At 42.8% G+C, this 17712-nt stretch overlaps 1 protein-coding gene across 2 annotated transcripts in view; it reads left to right on the forward strand.

Annotated features, from left to right (window-relative positions):
* The window catches only part of RHBDL3 (rhomboid like 3), a gene marked incomplete at both ends in the record, with an annotated part of 68610 nt that overhangs the window by 47407 nt on the left and 3491 nt on the right, over nucleotides 1-17712 (forward strand). For both annotated transcript variants that reach the window (XM_082492407.1, XM_082492408.1), the window contains 4 exons: nucleotides 8991-9215; nucleotides 9929-10077; nucleotides 14311-14423; nucleotides 16734-16834. In XM_082492407.1, the coding sequence (XP_082348533.1) occupies nucleotides 8991-9215; nucleotides 9929-10077; nucleotides 14311-14423; nucleotides 16734-16834 (588 nt within the window). The remainder of the gene's footprint in view (nucleotides 1-8990; nucleotides 9216-9928; nucleotides 10078-14310; nucleotides 14424-16733; nucleotides 16835-17712) is intronic.

Below are 17712 nucleotides of genomic sequence, written 5' to 3' on the forward strand. Positions count from 1 at the left end.
GAACTGGCAGAAGGGATAAAATACTTTAAGATTGTGTTTCAGTCAACAAACAAAAACGGCAAGTCCAAAGTGGATTCTGGAATGTTATAAGTGGGAAACGAGCTGGTTGAATGGAAGCTTTGACTTGCAATTTACAGCTTCATCAGTCTTATTGCATGGCTTATCCTAAAGAAAAAATACAGCAAAACAATGAATTCTCCCTCTAGTTTTAATGCTTTCATAGACTTGTAAGAGTCTAATGCAATATAGAAAGATACTTAAAGATGCACTCAATTTAAGGACAATTAAATCTAAGCATGTGCTTAGCACAAGCTCGTGCCTTTGCACAAACCTGAGTTGAAGCCCTATGGGTGCAGAATTAGTGTGCTTTGATTTAATGCCGGTGTGTTGGGAACTTTCCCTTCTAGACAACTTATTTGAAAATTGAAGGATAAAACCTCTAAAATGCCATTGACTGTGTCATTAAATGGGATTCTTTGTTTCAGCCTATCAACTGTAATAGGAAGTGGGGAGTGAGGCTTTTTGCTCTTTTTCTTTAAAGAGCCAATGGAGTTTAATGAGATATTAAACTGACCTATGAAACTAGGAATTAGCAGTCTTGTTCCACAGGGATGTGGCAGTTTTCTCTCTGGACTCCACAGTGCTTTTCCCTTTGCTTTGTGAAAGGCACAGCACATAGGCTGGTAGTCATTAAAATACATGTTGTCTTAGAGGCTGCAAACTCTTCCACCTGTGAGAGTTTTTTGGAGTTTTTTTTGTGTTGTTCTCTCCCCCCCCCCCCCCCCCCCCCCGCTGGCCACTTATGCCACTAAAAGGGGGCATTAAAGCACCTTCTCTGACTTACAAGTTTTTCTTTTGCAGAGATCTCAGAGACAGCAGAACACACTACCTATCCGTAGTCACCAAATGAAAAGTTCATGTTGTTTGGGTCTGTGAAGGGACTTTTCCACAAACTCTCAACATGTTTTATCTTAACAGAGCAGAGGTGGGACTATCTCCAGCTGGGCACAGGACTTAGTAGGCAATAGCCAGCCATGTCAGAAGGACCGGTTCTGCAAAGTGCTGAACCCCTCCTCCTGTTCCCTTAGCTCCCTGTTCCCTCTTGCTGTAACTACAGCCTGCTTTTCCATTGCTTTCCAAGGTGTCAAAAGTAGCTTCTTGTATTTTTCTGAAGATGTTATTCAATAATGCATGCCTGGAAGCCATTTGTTCTTATCAGCTACTTTGGTGGTAAAAGCAAGGCTTGATTCTGTCCCTTGTGGGGACACTGTGTGTGCCCATAGATTTTTCATGGCCATCCTTTCTGCTTTGAAAGGTCAGTAACTCTTGCCTTTGCTGTTTCAGTGCTTGCAATGGTAACTTTTACTTGGTATTCTTCCTCCAACCTGGGTTGAACTGAAATGAGGAGAAACAGTGAAACAAGAGCTGTAGCTAGGAAAAGAGATAACTTTTTTAAAGGAGAAAACATTGAATTTTATCTTTTGACTTTGTGAGTGTGTATGTGACAGCACCAGGAGGCCTTTATTATCTTTGTAGAGGTGAGCTTTTAAGAAGTTACATACTGTATTCTTGTGGGGGGGGAGGTAAGAGAGGTCCTTTAAACGATGGTTTGGTTGGTTTTTTTATTTTTAATGGTACTTAGAAGTACTTTGTAGCACAGTCATAAAGTAGCTATAAATTCCACTTCCAGTGTCTTTGCACGTCTCTACTAAACCAGCTGACAGCCTGCATAGAAGGCTTAGGTGCACAAGGCTTTGCAAGAACTGTATATAATTCTTGATTACCTGGATCACTGAGAAGATAAGCAATAAAGCCTAAATCTCCAATTTGCAGGGGAATCCTCAGGCAAGACAAAAGTTTGCCCAAATTAATATCTCCTCTTCCTGCTAAATCCTTGTTCACTTTCTAGTGAGTGTTTAAGCTTAAAAGGCTATTGCAGAACAACTCAGGACCTCAGTTCTAGTGGTCTTGTCCGATGTTTGTTATTTTGTTCTCACTGTTGCTAATCTGGAAAGATTTGTTGCAGGCAAAGCTGCAGGTTTTATAGCTCCATTCCCCTCTGTGCTTCCAATTAGCTGTGCTGTTGAACCAGCGCAGATCTGCCAAACATCAAGAGGACTCCCATCTGGAGTCCTCTGGGATGTCCTTGAGCTTCCAATGGAAAACCCCTTTAAGTGCTCCCTGTGTTCTTGATTCACTGTCTTGGCTGAAAGTACAGGATTCCTGAGCTCTCTTTCTGGCCTCTCTTCAGAGGTGTAATAATAAATATTTAATTTAAAAAGGTTTGAAAATCTACTTCAGTATTCGATCTAATATTATGCTATTATGAGTAAGGAGGAGGTTTTCTCAAGAGATAAATCAGAGCACTCGTGATTGTGTCCTTATCCATTTCTTACCTCTCAATATATTAAAGCCCTTATTGAGGTGCAAAGTTCTCACTCCAAGGGACCATTTGCAGGGGCTAGATATGCCTCCTGACAAAGGTGCCTCACACTGCCTTCTTGTTATTTTTCTTCCAATTTTGGAGAAAACTGGTGATTATTTATATTCCAAGGGCCACATGCCTCTCCTGAGGGAGGGAAAAGAGCCATCAGATGGCCAGGTGAGTATCCTGAAACTTAATAACTGGGATACAAGAGCTGCTTTTGGAGTGCGTTCGGCTTGTACATTGATCTGAGTCCATTAGATACTGGCTACTCATAGCAGCAGCAGAGAGAACTTTCTTCCAAGTGAACTAGTCTGGCAAATAATCATAATGCCAATTAAAGTGGAACTTAGCATAGAAATTTCCATCCTTAACCATGATTCCTCAGCTGTTTTCACTCACATACAGTTGAAACTTGAGAAGCGTGATGTCAACTTAAATGGTCATTTTAATTAAGTATCTAAAATACACATGTGAGTGGGAAATGTTATAAAGATATTTTAAAAAAAAAATTTGCTTCAGAAAATTAAATCTGGAGTCACTTCAGTTCTGGAATCTTTCCCAGCACCAGTGAAAAATAGAACAGGTGTTGGGGGGGTTGACTTTTCAACCTTGCTGTGTTTTGACACAATGTTATTTGAACCAAAATGTTAGTCTTATCTGGCAAGCAGTGTTCTTGCAATTAACCTTGAAATTTGAATGTGGTTTTCTAATGGAAGTGATGGAAGGTCTAAGCCTGGCACATTTAATTGGAGTCCAGTCTAAACCTTGAGCAGGGAATACCCTTGTAATGACCAGGATAATTTATTTGGTCTCTCCCACCTCTAACTTTTCTTGAATCCTCAGAGTAACCTACTGCTTGGTCAGAGCAAATCAGGATGTTGGTATTTGCTTTTTTTCCATTTGATACTGTTTGGGAAAGTGCTACCAGGTTGGCTCAGAGGATGCAAACATCTGTGATAGATGAACTTGATGCTGAGCTGCGCGTTTTGGGAGAAGCAGTCTTTACCAACATTAGCATTTTGTAGCAGTGTGGAGTGAGGGAAGGAAATAAATGTGAATCTTGAAAGCAAAATTGATTGGAAAGGCTGCATTTGTAAGTAAAGTGGGTTATAAAACCGGAGCTGACAGAGGCTTTTGAAAAGCTTGTGCTAACTTATGATTTAGTGTTCTGTGTCTTGGAGTATCAGAGCTGGAGAGCTGAATGCATTGCCTGTCCCAGTGTTGTATGTGTTTAAAAATAGCCGTAGACCAGCCTCAAAGATGCCAATATATAATGGGCAGGAATCCACATTTTTCAAAACCTCCTGCATGAGGGTGAATAAAACCCATAAAAAGGGTACTGTGCCCCACACAAGCCATGAAACTGGAGCTGGGGAAATGCTACATGACTTGGCTATTGATTATCTGGGGCAGCAGCAGTAGTACAGTCAGCCAAGAAACCCAGAGAAATTGGTCTGCCAGTGGGAAATGGACAGTTTCCATTGCAAGTTGCAGATTGTCTGAGACTAGTTTTAGATTGGCATGTCTTCTGAACAAAAGCAGGGCATTGTACTTTGCCAAAGTTTGGCACTGTCCCACACTAGGTGGTAAGGACTCTTATCCTAAACTTTCACATTTTCAATGTTGAAGACAGATTCAGGTCTAAGTAGGAAAAAAATTTTCTTTCTGGCAGATGTTTTAAACCCATCCTCCGAGCAGAGCTGTAGCACAGCCTTGTTTTGTTTTGGTGTGGTAATACCAAAGGGCAGAGGTGGCAGTGCATGGTTACCAGTCATGTCAGCTTGGCTGTTTTGCAAGGGAAATGTCTTTCTCTCTGCATAACTTGCAGAAGCATGCAGGACTAAGGGACTTGCATAGCTGCAGGCAAGAATGACTAAGGGAATGTGTAGTTCCCCACCACTACCTTAATTCCCCATATATTGTTTGCTTTACCCATCTGCCTGCAGCTTTAATATCACTCCCATTAAAGAAGTCCCAGATCAATTGCATAAAGAGAAGTGGGGTGGGCTGCCCTGAGCTTTTGGAGCCGTAATAATGTGCAGGCCAACAATGGGACCAGTGTTCTTTCAGCTGATGATTAAATACTTGGCTCATAAATACCAATATTATGTAATTCTGAAATCAAGTCAGCAAATCATGACCATATGGGAGACTCTCTGTTTGGGTAGACTTGAGTCTTCCAAAGTCAGTCTGAGGAACAAAATAGGCTTCTCATCAAGAGTTTGTGAGAGCAGCGGTGGTGACTTAATCCGCTGTCTCTCCTCATGCCCATCATGTCCTAGCTTGAGATTAAAAGTATGATCCAAAGGCCTGTGGGGTTATGTGAGTAGGTCCAGGACTGTTGTGTTTGCTTAAGCTCTGGCAGTCAGCTGTGGTGCCCCTTTGGAGCTCATTGGTGTGACGGGCAATAATTGCAGGTGGGGACCAGCAGGATGTCGTCTTACTGAGAGGCCTAATTTTAGCAGGTGATCAGTACATCCAGTCATCCACATCTTAGTTGATTGTGGGGGCTTTTGAGCACACATGGTATGCTTCTGACACTCTGTGTCCCTGCCTCATCTGGGTGTAAAACCACACCAAGGCTATGGCATTCAGAGGGAACCTGGACCTTCTTTCCATATCCTCTGCTCTATAGGAGGCCTCACAAATATTATGTTCCTGCCTGAGACTGCAGGAGGTTTAGTTAGTACTGAGAGGTCTAAAGCATTAGAGCTGCAATTATGGGTACCAAAGGCTTTTAATTTTCTGGGTAAATTGAAATCTGTCTCCCATTGACACAACATCTACTGTTGCTGGTGGATGCAGGAAGTATCCTGCTCCTTGCCAGTATTGTTCCTTCCAAGGAGTCTGCTGGTGTGATGCAATCTGGGTAGAATACACTTGGTGCTGCATATCTCCATATGTTCTGCAAGACTGCAGCTGTTCACGACCTGCTCCATTTCATTTTCAGGCAGTTTTCTTGTTGCCTCTTTCAGCAGAGAGATGATGAATTTGAATACCCAATAGAGCCTACGTATATCCTGGAACAGGATATCCAGCTGCCGAAGAAGTTGAATTCAAAGGTCTTTTCCATCTCTGAGCATTTTGATCTCATGATCTCATATCTGAGTTAGCCATAAATGATTTCTCAGTAATTTACGTTAGTTTGTATTGACAAACGCTAGAAACGCTTAATCCATTTATAAGTTTATCTGTGCCTATCTCACAGTATCTGGGGAGGGCTACCAAAAATCAACTAGGAGGAAGAGGCTGTGCTTGCTACTTACAGGTGCGGTTGGTGTGATACATCTGTAGCTGTTGTTGAGAGAGGCTAACAATGGGCAGTGCCTCATAGTGTATACAAATAACCTTGTTGTGTGTTGAGGCATACAAGGTCTTTCTCTAGCAGTCACGTGTGCTCCCCAGAGAGCTCTCACCATTTTGCCCAAGGGCTTCCCTTGCTCTTGTAATATCAACATTTACTGCTTTCCTATCATTGCCAGATGAAACAACTCTTGGCATTTTATCATCCACATGTAGCCGGAAACAACCAATATGGAACACCTTGTAAAAATAATGGGGTGTGAGAATAGGTAGTTGAGCAAACAAAGCTGCAACTGTCTTTTATCATTCCTTGGAGGAAATCACGTTGTCATGAGCTTCCATTTTAGCTTCTATGTGGGGTGTGGAAGGTCCTGTGTTTTATTTTCCTCTCTTGGAGGAGGAAGGCAGAGCTTTCTGCTGAACAGTAGGGCTCGAAAGCAGTGCAGCCCGGCGATCAGAGAAGTTGTGCAGCCTGGATTCTTCTAACTCTAGTCTATGGCCTTGAGCAAGTCACTTAGTGTTGTGAGGTCCAGTTTCCCACCGCTCCAGGGGAGCCAGAGGCTTTGTTCATCTGAGGTGCGACTTCCACAGTGATCCTGCAATATCCTGCTCTTAACAAAACTAAGATGACCTTTCCCCTCTGTTTCATTTTCAGTATGTTGAGGGACACGTTCAGAAACATCATGCTGATGAATTTGCCCTACCCTGGCTGTTATTTGAGCTCTTCGGGCAGCATTAGCAGCAATGCAGAGCAGGACACTGGACTGACAGGGCTGTGCTGAATTCAGGTGATTGAACTGGGCAAGTCCCTTTTTGCTATGCTCAGCAATAACAAATGGGTTCAGTGGTGCCTGTGTTAGGATTCGCTGCTGAACAAATGCAAGGAAATTTCTGTAACGAGCCTAGCCCAGACATGAACATCGTCAGCCTTTGGAGTTTTCCTGCCCATCTGTCTCACCAGACTCTGTAGTGATAAGGGGATCATCCGCTGAGGGTGGTCAGCACGTCTTGATGCTGAAGTGCAATGATGATTTTTTTTGGTTGACTCTGGAAATTATTATATTTTCCACTGCAGCACTGCAGCAGGGAAAAGCACTGACCATTTTGTGGTAGGCAGGAAAATCATACATATGACTAATTAGAATAAGCATATCAGCAGCTTGAGACAACTGTTCGGTATCTTCATCTGTAGCAGGCAAATGTATAGTTTCAGTCTGAATTTGTTCTTGTCCACAAGAGTTGTCGTGGTTTGAGCTCTTAAACAGGACCCAGGACAGCAGTGAAGCCAGAGAGAACTTAATGAACTCTGTGAGGGAACATGCACGGTACATCTCTGACAGACTGCTCTGAACTAACCTGCAGTGAAGCTTTCTTCTGTGGACATGATGAGGTCATTAGGTGGCTAAAGGTACCTTTTGAAACAGAGGTGTGTCTGTCACCTGCCAAAATGCGTCTCACAAATGCTAAGGAAAGCCTTACACCTGGTGGGTGTTTCTCTATGAAAATGTTGTCTTTCTGTATGAGCAGGCTTTCTTAATGTAACAGAAGATTGCCAACAATTTTTTTCCCCCTCATCTTCCCTAGTTTTAGATAAAAGCTTTTGGATTATAGACTTGAGATGACTGGAAGAAAGATTTTTCTGGACAGATATTTTTTTTTTCCTTCTTTGCCTTTTCTGCTTCTTTTGCCAGAAGTGTTCTTTCACAAGTGTTTTATGAATGAGTGAAGGAAAGAGAAAGCAAAGGAGAAATACCAAGAAAGGAGAGAGTTTTTAGGGTAAACTGTTTTCTCACTAAAACAACTCAAAAAGAGCAACAGCAAATTTTTCCCCAGTTTTAAAAAACTTTAAATGGATCAATTCCCTGTCAGTGTTGCTCACATCAGTGAATTTCTGCATTGGAGGGACAGGCTGTAAACAGGAGGCGAAGGAGGGATGGGCAGCTGCTGGGAGAATGGGTCGCAGTGCCATCACCTCAGATGGCCCCTTTGCCTTACTCCAGTGATTAACAGGAGGTGGCTTCCTGCAGTGATTACTGTGTTTTAAGCAGCTTGGTCCAGCTTGGAACAATCACCCGGCTGCCTGGGCACTGAGAGCACAAGCTCTGGGCTTTGCTGTCTTTGGGATATTAGCTGAAACCAGTGTGATCCAGGACAATTGGAAGCCAACGCTGTTGAACATCATCTCTTATTTGGTTCTGGGAGACTCAAGATGCTGGTAGTTTCTGAGATCTGTTAGCAGCTCTTCCAGAAGAAGGGCCGGGCTGTCACATTCGTTTTGCTGCCTTTTACTGTAAAAGGTCCCCCTATGGTGGTCTTTATGCATAGTTAGCCTTTTCAGCCTTCCTGCCAAAGATTCAGCCAGTACAGACAGTGACTCTAATGCAGCAGGTTGTTTGACATCAGGGCTAATTAGCAATTATCCAAATCTTGGAGCAAGCTCTTTCAGACCTGGGGTTTTTTTTCTTTTTTTTTTTTCCCTAAGGAGGCGAGGCATAAAATTCCATCTACCTAATTTGCAAATGCAATTGCTTTAATTATGCATCCAAATTGGGAAAGTGTAGGCTCAAAAAGATAGGTAGCTAATTCCATGTATGTAAGATGATAATGCATATACAAATTAGCTGTATCCTCCAAAGCCTGCACCATCTCAAAACCTGCCCCCTCTGAGGAAAACTGTTTTAAAAGAATAAATCCTTTCTTCTTGCAAGTTTACAGCGGCTAAGACAGCCTGTCTACCAGTTTAGTTTGTTGTTTTGTTGCTGTTGCTCATGCAGTTTTGTTTTACACAAAGGAATAACTTTCTTTGCCCAGAGCTAATTCCTGCCAACAAGGACCAGAACACAAGAGTTGGATGCTGTGAATGTACCTGCTGCTACATTCAAGAAATTTTCAGCCCCAAGAGATGACAGGTGCAGGGAGGACACAGGAATGTGGATTTTGATAACTGATGGTGAAGACAGTGGATGGAAGGGTGGAGAATGGGCCACAGAGGTCAGCCGGGTGCGTCAGCAGCCTCTTCTCTGCCTTGCCAGTGTTCTGCCCTGACCTCATTTATTGGCATTGTCATAGCAGATCCTGGTACTGGTTTTCCTTGCACCCCATGTATGTCACCTCATGATCATCCTGAGACTTGGTTTCTGAAGCTCCAGCCTGTTGGTGGTTCTCCTGCCTGCCTAGGTCTGGTGCTGCCAAACTGGCACTAATCTCACTAGATGGTTGTGCCAGGTCCTCATGGTTTCTTCCTTTTCTTTTTTTCCAGATGAGCAACAAAAGGTCGAATAGTTTCCGCCAAGCCATCCTTCAGGGGAACAGGAGGCTGTGCAGCAAGGCACTGCTGGAGGAAACAGGGCTGAGCCTTTCGCAGAGGCTGATCCGGCATGTTGCATATGAGACCCTGCCACGAGAGATAGACCGCAAGTGGTACTATGACAGCTATACCTGCTGCCCTCCACCCTGGTTCATGATTACCATCACTATTGTAGAGGCAAGTACCTTAATTTCCTCTTTCTGGGAACCTACCCCACACTGCCAAAGGCTTTGCTGGAACATGATCAAGGGCTAGTGGGATTCATTTAAACTTGGACAAGCATGAAGCTGATAATCATTTTGGCTTACCTGTATATGTGTGTGTAAGTGGAAACCATGATCCTATCTGTCTCCCAGTGTGGTTATTAGTCATTGAAACAATTTGTATATGAAACTACAGAATTTGGGAAACTAGAGCAAAACTTTCTGGGGAGTGAAAATCTGGACAGTTCTAGGGAAACTGGTAGTTCAAATAATGGAATTAGAAGAAAAATTCCTATGTGGTTACCTCTCTTCTGTGAATGGAGAAAAAAAGGAGGTAAGAGAAACTGAATTAAATATTCTGACCTGCTCATCTGTTGCCCAAATGAGATCTTTGCACAGTTGCTGAGTAATGTGCTGGAATAAGCACAGGGTATATAATATGGCACTGATCAGTAGGGTACTGAGTTCCTCTGACTCAGTGGCTGATGTGTTACAGAAAGCCACATACAGAATTATACCAATGTGTAGCAGGTTCCTCAAAACAGGGAACTTTCATGCTGTGTGAAGCTGTCAAATGGCAGAAAAATTATTGTATGTTTGACTTTTTTTCTCCATTATTTTAATCTACAAAGTGCTTTTCAGTGAGAGAAGGCATTTACTAACCAAGGAATCTCCCTGCTCTTCTAGGTTGCCTTTTTTCTTTACAATGGAGTGGTATTAGACAGATTTGTGCTGCAAGTCACCCACCCCTTATACCTGAAGAACGCATTACTTTACCATCCTCAGCTCCGTGCTCAGGCTTGGAGGTACCTAACCTACATATTCATGCATGCCGGGTGAGTACTTACAAACTGCGGAGATTCCCCACAGTTCAGGTTCCTCAAAGAGAAGGAGGAGGAAGAAGCAACAGAATCAGCTCAGAAATCAATTTTAAAAAATCAATTCTAAACTGCATATAAAAATCTGAAGCTGTTGTGGAGTGTTGAGCAATGAAGGGCAAACCTTTGCAGCTCTCTGAAGGGAGGAGGCAACATAAGGAACTTAACAGATGCTGCTCTTCTCCCCAGCAGTGTTGTGACCACACCTTCCTCTTACTATGCACTTCCCTGTGTGTGCTTCCTAAAACTCACCAGATCGAAGCTCAGCATCCCTCTAGAGGAGTTGTGCAAGTGGTAGAACAAGTCTGCAAAGATGCTGGACTGGTATTTAAATACTACATGGTGTGTTCATGCTAAACTCCCTAGATGAGATTCGAAAAGTCAATTAAATTCCCTGATCCTATGGCATGTCATCACTTAGTAATGTTGTCCCTTCTGTAGGGACTGAGATAATGCCTAGAAGCCTGAATCAAGATTGCACTCCCATTTTGTATGCGCTGTACAAACACCAATGTTCCTGAAGAGCTGATAATCTCGACTGACCAGATGGACAGAGAATGGTCCATCTAACGCAAAATGAAGGTACACAGTAAAATGAATCCTCCTTCATCCTATGGGAGGTATGTAGCAGAATTGGGAAGAGACTACAAGGCGTGGGGATTCTAACTCTGTGCTTCCTGACTGTGCTAGTCCTTCCAAGATTCAAAGAGACTCGATTCTGTGATGTCTGTGATGCCATGGTGATGAGTGAGTGTCACAGGAAAGTTCATCCCTGTACAAAACACTCTGAGTAGTTTCTCAGATCATTATCTTCACATGTTCCTGGCATATAATTGCAATTTTCTTTAATTCTGTCATTGAAAAATCACAGCAACAAGCTTTTTAGCAGTAGTTTGTAGTTTGAAACTGGATAAAGACCCTTTGTTCTTAAATAGAAAACCTATATTCCCATCAGTCAGTGTTCTCCTATGAAAGGCCAGAAAGATCAAGCTGATCTTTTCCTTTTTCCATGTCTCTGATGGAAGACATGCCAGTGTCTCTTCTCTGGCATGGAATAACTGCCTCTGTGTGTAATTGCCCTTGAGGACAAGATGTGCCCCAGATCTCTGGATAAAAATCATAGGACCGAACAGACTCCACCCAAAGGGACAGTAGGAAAAAAAATGTATAGATGAAACTTCTGAATGTGGCAACATCTGTACTCTGTATGCAAAATCCCTCCGAAAAGTCCACTATATAACAGGTTTCAATCTGCAAGTGTAGACTATTGGGCTTAGCCGTGAGGCTGGTTATATCAAATGAGAATTGGAAATTTCCATTGCTGAGGATGTGGGGAAAACTGGGCTTGTGAAAGGAAGAACTACTTGATTTTAACTAATATTAGCTAATTTGTATCTGGGTTTTCTTCTGGTGGTGGTGGTGTTCTACTATGTCTCAGGCTTATTTCACATTTGTGGCTGGCTCCGAGTTGAACAGTGGGGAAGGTGGTGTGCAGGAGACTCATTGTTTTTGTGATGGATTCCAAGTTCTTTAGCTTCATAGCCTTCAAAACAATGGAGAGTCCCACTGGAACAATAAACCCCATGATTTATCTGCAGTATCTGGAGTTAGACTAAATGTTCATTTATTGCTAACTTCTGTGTGTTAAGCTCCTTTCATATCAGGAGAAAAGATAAATCTTGGAAAGGTAATAACATTTGTTAGTGGAAGCCCATCATTCTCCCCTCATTTTCAAATGAGAGGCTAACACAATGCCATGGGGTCTATTGTTATCCTGTTTCCAGCTGAGACTTTAAAATGTTAATGTGGACTGCTCCTTAATTTAGTGCACTCAGTCTGATTTTTTGAAGAGCAAGTGACAGCTGGAAGGTGTCCGAGAGGACAGCAGTTGCTAAGGCTTGGCTTGCTGTTCCTCTAGAAAGATTCCAAAAATGTGTGTTGGTCCTGATGGAGGGAGGCTTTGTCAAGGGCTGAAAAGGCAGGCAAAGTTGTAAATTCTGCCCTTCTGCTTTCATGGAAAGCAGATGTTTATTATCTGTGGCCCACGCATTTGTAACACTGCCATAACTAATGACTTGCCTTGATGAACAGTCCCATTTGTTTGGTCCTGGGGAAGGAGAAAGTCTTTAATAAATCAATGAAATTATCATTTCAAGAATGACACATTCAGCACTGGCAAAGGCTAATTATATTTTATGGGTGCCTATTGACTGTGGAGCCTTCAAAGCTCTTAGCATGATGGGGAGAAGTGAATGGGATTGCTCCTGGAAAGTCTTTTAAGAACAGCTGTGAATCAGAACAATCACTTTAGAGTCTAGGATAAACTTTACCGAGCCCTTACAAAAGCTTCCTTTGGAAAATAAGACCCAGTGCTTTGTGTGAAAATGTCAGGTGCTTCCTCATGATGCTGACTGTGTGCCAGCCAAAGCTTCTTCCCTCTTCTCTGTAAAAGGGGACTTGGAAGCTTTGACTCTTTTCTGTGATCTTAGTTTGACCTTTGCTGGTTGTTCCTAATTTAGTTCCTAAGTTCTCTGAATATGCAGGGTCAGAACGGGTGCCAGAATATGCCCATACCCAGTGGCTTCAAAAGTCTTGAGCAAGGTAATAAAAACACTTAGTTACATGCAGCAGTTTCCCATGATGATAAACTGCAGTGCTGAGTGTCTCGTGCAGAAGAGAAATTTATCCTTGGAGAGAAATTCAGTGGAAACAAACCTATTAAGATATCCAGAAAGGACTGTTGCCTGCAGTATCATTTCTTGCTTTTTTTTCCGGTCCAACTTCAAATTCTCATTTATGAGACTGTTCTGTCATTGCTGCATCTCACCATCATCATTTTTCTCTGATGTATATGGGAAATTGCTATGGTAACATGAAGAAAGACCGAAACCGTGAAAATGCACGTAACTTAAACCAAAGATTGCTAGTAGCTGTCTGTGAGCTACTAGGATGTAGACTTTCAATGCATTAGCTATTTTGTGCTCTTTCCCCAAAAAGATGCTAGCCTTCTGTGTTAAGGGTACTGCTGTCTCATTTAGGTCCACCTGCTTTGTAAGCTGACTCAGACACTCTTCATACAGAAAGCACTATACCCCTGGGTCCAGCGTGATGTGGCCATTCAGCAAGGTCACAGTCCTATGAGCCCAGGGTAAATCTCGGACACTAGCACAGTGCTGAGAGGGATCCTGTTCAGGGGTGATTACATCACTGGAAGATCCTGCAGGTGGCATAGACATGGGTAAATATTTGTGTAGAGCTTTGAAAAGCAGCAAGACAGTTTTGTTAAGTACTATTGATTAGAACAACAAAGGGCTTGCTTTGAAAGAAAACTGGTGCACTGGGGTCTTTACCAAATATGTGCCTCTTAGCTGTCACACTACCTCTAGTCTGCAAGTGGTCCTGCACGTCCTGATGTGCACAGCAGAGTTTTCTACAAGACTAGTATCAGCCCAGCTTTTCCCATTGTGTTCAGTATGAGGTTTTGCTATTAACTGTAATGGAAACCAAGGGTAGGTGAACAGAGAACCTTGTCTCTCACTAGGCACCTAACCAGACATAAAATGTCCTCTGACCTGAGGCATAAGATGCCTCCCATTATGACCATGGTCACATTGAAGCAGGCGCAGCAAAAAAGGATGAGGGTCAGATAGCACAAACAGTAAACCAGCATTATGTGTCACAAGGAAACGGCAACTGTCTTGGGACTGCTAGGCTTGCCTTGCTCTTGACTTAGTATCCACTCCCCATCATGGCAGTGTAATATGTGCAGGGAAGGGCTGTATCATTAAGAAAGAAGAGAGGAGCAGGTCAGGTTTGTGGCTTCTGTTCCAGACTCTGCTGCTATCTTGCTGCTTTTTTGGACAGGTCATTTAACTTCTTCAAACCCTCTATTTAAAAAAAACAAACAAACAAACAAAAGGAAGTGTCACTAAGAGAACCAAACATCCTATGAGGTCTTTGGCTGAAAGGGCCTGGGTGGATATGAAAAAGATAATGAGCAGCAAGGAGGGAAGAAACATTGTAGCTCTCAGTCTTATTTTTTTCAGGAACCATTGTTTTTCCCAGTGTTACAATCTACTTTCATGAAGCAGGTACTATTTGATTTCCTTTCCAAGATATCTCTGTCTCAAGTATAGAGAAGGGAGACAAAGGCTTAGAAAAGAGGACAACTGTTGTTTTTCCTTGCCACAGGATAGAACACCTTGGACTCAATGTTGTCCTTCAGCTCTTGGTTGGGGTTCCCCTGGAAATGGTGCATGGAGCTGCGAGGATCAGTTTTGTGTACGTTGCTGGAGTTGTGGCAGGTAGGTGACACCTCTGGATGCCCCAGATGGAGAAGCATCTGGAAAAGGTCTGTGCTGACTTTTGTGTAGGAGAAATGTTTCATGATGTTTGGATGTAGGAAAAGATCAGTTACTGATCTGTGAGTTGAAATTCTTTTGGAGGCTGGAAGTGGGAAATACACTACATCCATTTCTAACTAGCCATAGGCTCTATGTTTAGCAGACCTGCTAAAAAAGCACCAACCACCTGTTACTTTAAAATTGCTTTGCTTTGGATGGCCTTCCTGAATGTGGAGGTCATGCTGTTCCTCTCCTCTTGTGTCCCACAGAAGCCTAGAAGAAAAGTGTCATCACAGGCATCCCTACTTGAAGAGTCTTTTTTTTTTTTTTTTTTTTTTTTTTTTTCCCCTCCCAGGTCCTTTGTCAGTTCTTCTTCCATTTGTCCTGTGCTGTCTACTTTCTACAGCCTGAGTAAGCAAGAAGTATTCAGTTGTAGGTTGTGAGCGGTGCACAGGAATCTGGAAATTCATTTAATCATGAAGCCATGGGGTTTGGTTGATTTTTCTTTTTTTTTTTTTTTTTTTTTTTTTTTTTTAGTTTGTGCTGTATTCCTTTTATTTATGTTTGGCATTTCGAGCAGTTTGGAGGTGATGGAAGTTAGCTGATGGTAGATCAACATCTAATTACAACAGGAGGACAGTGTAAGAACAACCAAGGTCTTCACAGTGGAACTCAATGATTGACTGCCATAGTTCAAGATTTATGGTGATTTTTTTTTTTCCATAATAAGCAGATAAAGCCTCTGTAAAATGGGCTGCATTGGGTACTAATAAGTTCTACATTCCAGTAGAGAGTCTGTGGAAAGAGTAATTGGGCTAGGACACAGGACTAGGCGTGGTACAAACCCAATGCTATTTAATGCAGAGAAAGGAGTTAGCAGAGTTTCATTTTTTTAGACAAGCTGCCACATCCTCACAGACTTGCCTTTCACACCTTATGACCTGTAAATTGTGGAAGTGCCAACTGGAAAGGGAAAACTTTCCTCCGTAGTGCAGGGTGGAACTACAAATGTGACCGGACAGTCCCACACAGAAAACATCCCATGATACCCTTACCTGTTTGAGTTGTTAGCCAATTATTAAACATGTTTTATTCTTTGACATGTGCCAGGAGAGAGGGAAAGAGGCATACTTATGCTGACGATCTGGCAATATAAAGATAACACAGCTCCTAAAGAATCAGGAATAAACCCTAAAATGTAGACGGGGGCAACAATGGCCGCTCCCTACTTTTTTTTTCTCATTTATCTGGCTTTACTAAGACGACATGTTGAGACTGAGATCGAGACACTGAAGGTATATGCTCAGTACAGTGTCCAAGGACTTAACTGCAAGTTCTTACTACTCCTTTCTTAACTTCTCATTAACTTTTTCCTTAATGGCAGTGTTTAAGAGCTGTGATGTCTCAGGGCTATGCAGTGAAGGAGGGAGCTATCAGCAGAGTTGGCTGGTGGAACCTCAGCACTTTCTTGACCCAGAATCAGCCAAGCAATTAGCAAAGAAGTTCGTTAGATTCTGTACTACCAAGGACCCTCAAGATTTGCCATTGTGTCTTTTTCCTATTCCCGTTCATCCCAAAGATCATCTTATCGCTGCCTTGTGACACCCAAGTCTGCCTTTGTCGCTCTATCCCTTAAATTACTCTTAAAGTTTGCAATTAAAGGAGCTTTGAGCAGATCCAAACCTCCAATTGGGATAAAGAGAAGCAGTGTCTATGTTTGGATGTATTGTTATGAGTGGTGCCTTTATGTGACTGACCTGCCATTTTGCTATCTTGTGCTTACTGCCTCCATCCAGGTTATTTTTAGCTAGTTTTCCTCTGAAGTTTTATAAGTAACTGGCTGTGCTTCAATCAAAGGCCTCTGCTAAGTTACAAGTACCCAGTTCCTTCTCGCTGTGCAAGTATTTGTCTTGCCAGCATGGGAGCTACTTCTATTTTATCTTCAGGTGAGGAACAAGACACAGACATTTTTCTCTTTTGCTTCTCTGTTGTTTTAATCAGGGTGTAAGTGCCTTTTTGCAGCATAGGTTTGAAGATATGTTGCTGCCTTGCTTGGCTGCTTTTGAAGTAGGTGCAAAAGAATCAATCAATCAGTGTCTTGGCATTACTACATGATTGAGTTAGCTTTATGAGTCAATCGATCCCCTCCTTTATCTGTATATTACTGACCTGCGGCGATTAGCACAAAACAGGCAGTAGCAGGAATGTAGGGTAGGAGAGAGCGTGTTTATTTAGCTGGCAATTGTCACAAACCCTTGCTCTTTCTCCCAGGGTCCCTGACAGTGTCAGTAGCTGATATGACTGCGCCTGTGGTGGGCTCCTCTGGAGGCGTGTATGCTCTTGTCTCAGCTCACTTGGCCAACATAGTCATGGTGAGTACCAGGACGACTGTGTAACCTCTTCGGAAGTGAGCCAGGTCTGGTGGCCCAAAGGGATTGAAATAGGGCCTGACCCAGCTGTTGGTCATCCAGAGCTTGCCTCAGTTAAGGGTCTTGTCTCAGTGGTGCGGTCCTGGAATAGAAGTGTTACGCTGCAGTTGATGGCTTGGTACCCTGATGGCTGGGTGCTTGCCAGGAGAAGTGGAAGGTGCTGGTAATCCAAGAATTATCGGTGTACTCTAGGCTATAAGCTCACCTTGCAAGGGCTGACAAATGTTTGGAAAAGAAGGAGCTGACTGGCTCTGCAGAAGCTGCAGACTTGGTTGTGTCTGCATGTGCCATGCAGTGTTAGCAAGTACCTAAGGAAATTTAGTATTTGAATTTGTATGCAGAATATCCCTTATCTCCATTTGTAAATCATAGAATTGTCTACGTTGGAAGGGACCTTTAAGATCATCGACTCCAACCATCAACCTAACACTGAAAAAAAAACACTACTAAACCATGTCCCTAAGCACCACGTATACCCGTCTTTTAAATACCTCCAGGGATGGCAATTCCACCGCTTCCCTGGGCAGCCTGTTCCAATGTTTTAAAACCCAGACTGAAGCTGAACCCTGGGTGTACTAGTGATGCGTCTTTTTGCCGTTTCACCTCATGAAATACTTTACAAAATTCAGTAAATACCAGCATTGTCGTTCGTCTAAGATCTGGAAACAGGAGCTCATCCAATATCCTCAGCTAGGTGGTGCCAAAGCCCAGCATATCTACCTGTGTGACCCCTAAGCTGACCACTGGGCAAAAATGGCTTTGCTGAGAGACCTGGTTTTGCTGTGATTAGGATTCATGTGTGGTGGTACAGGGCTGCATGT

This window comes from Vanellus vanellus (genome assembly GCF_965231255.1).
Source record: "Vanellus vanellus genome assembly, chromosome: 17".
Lineage (NCBI taxonomy): Eukaryota > Metazoa > Chordata > Aves > Charadriiformes > Charadriidae > Vanellus > Vanellus vanellus.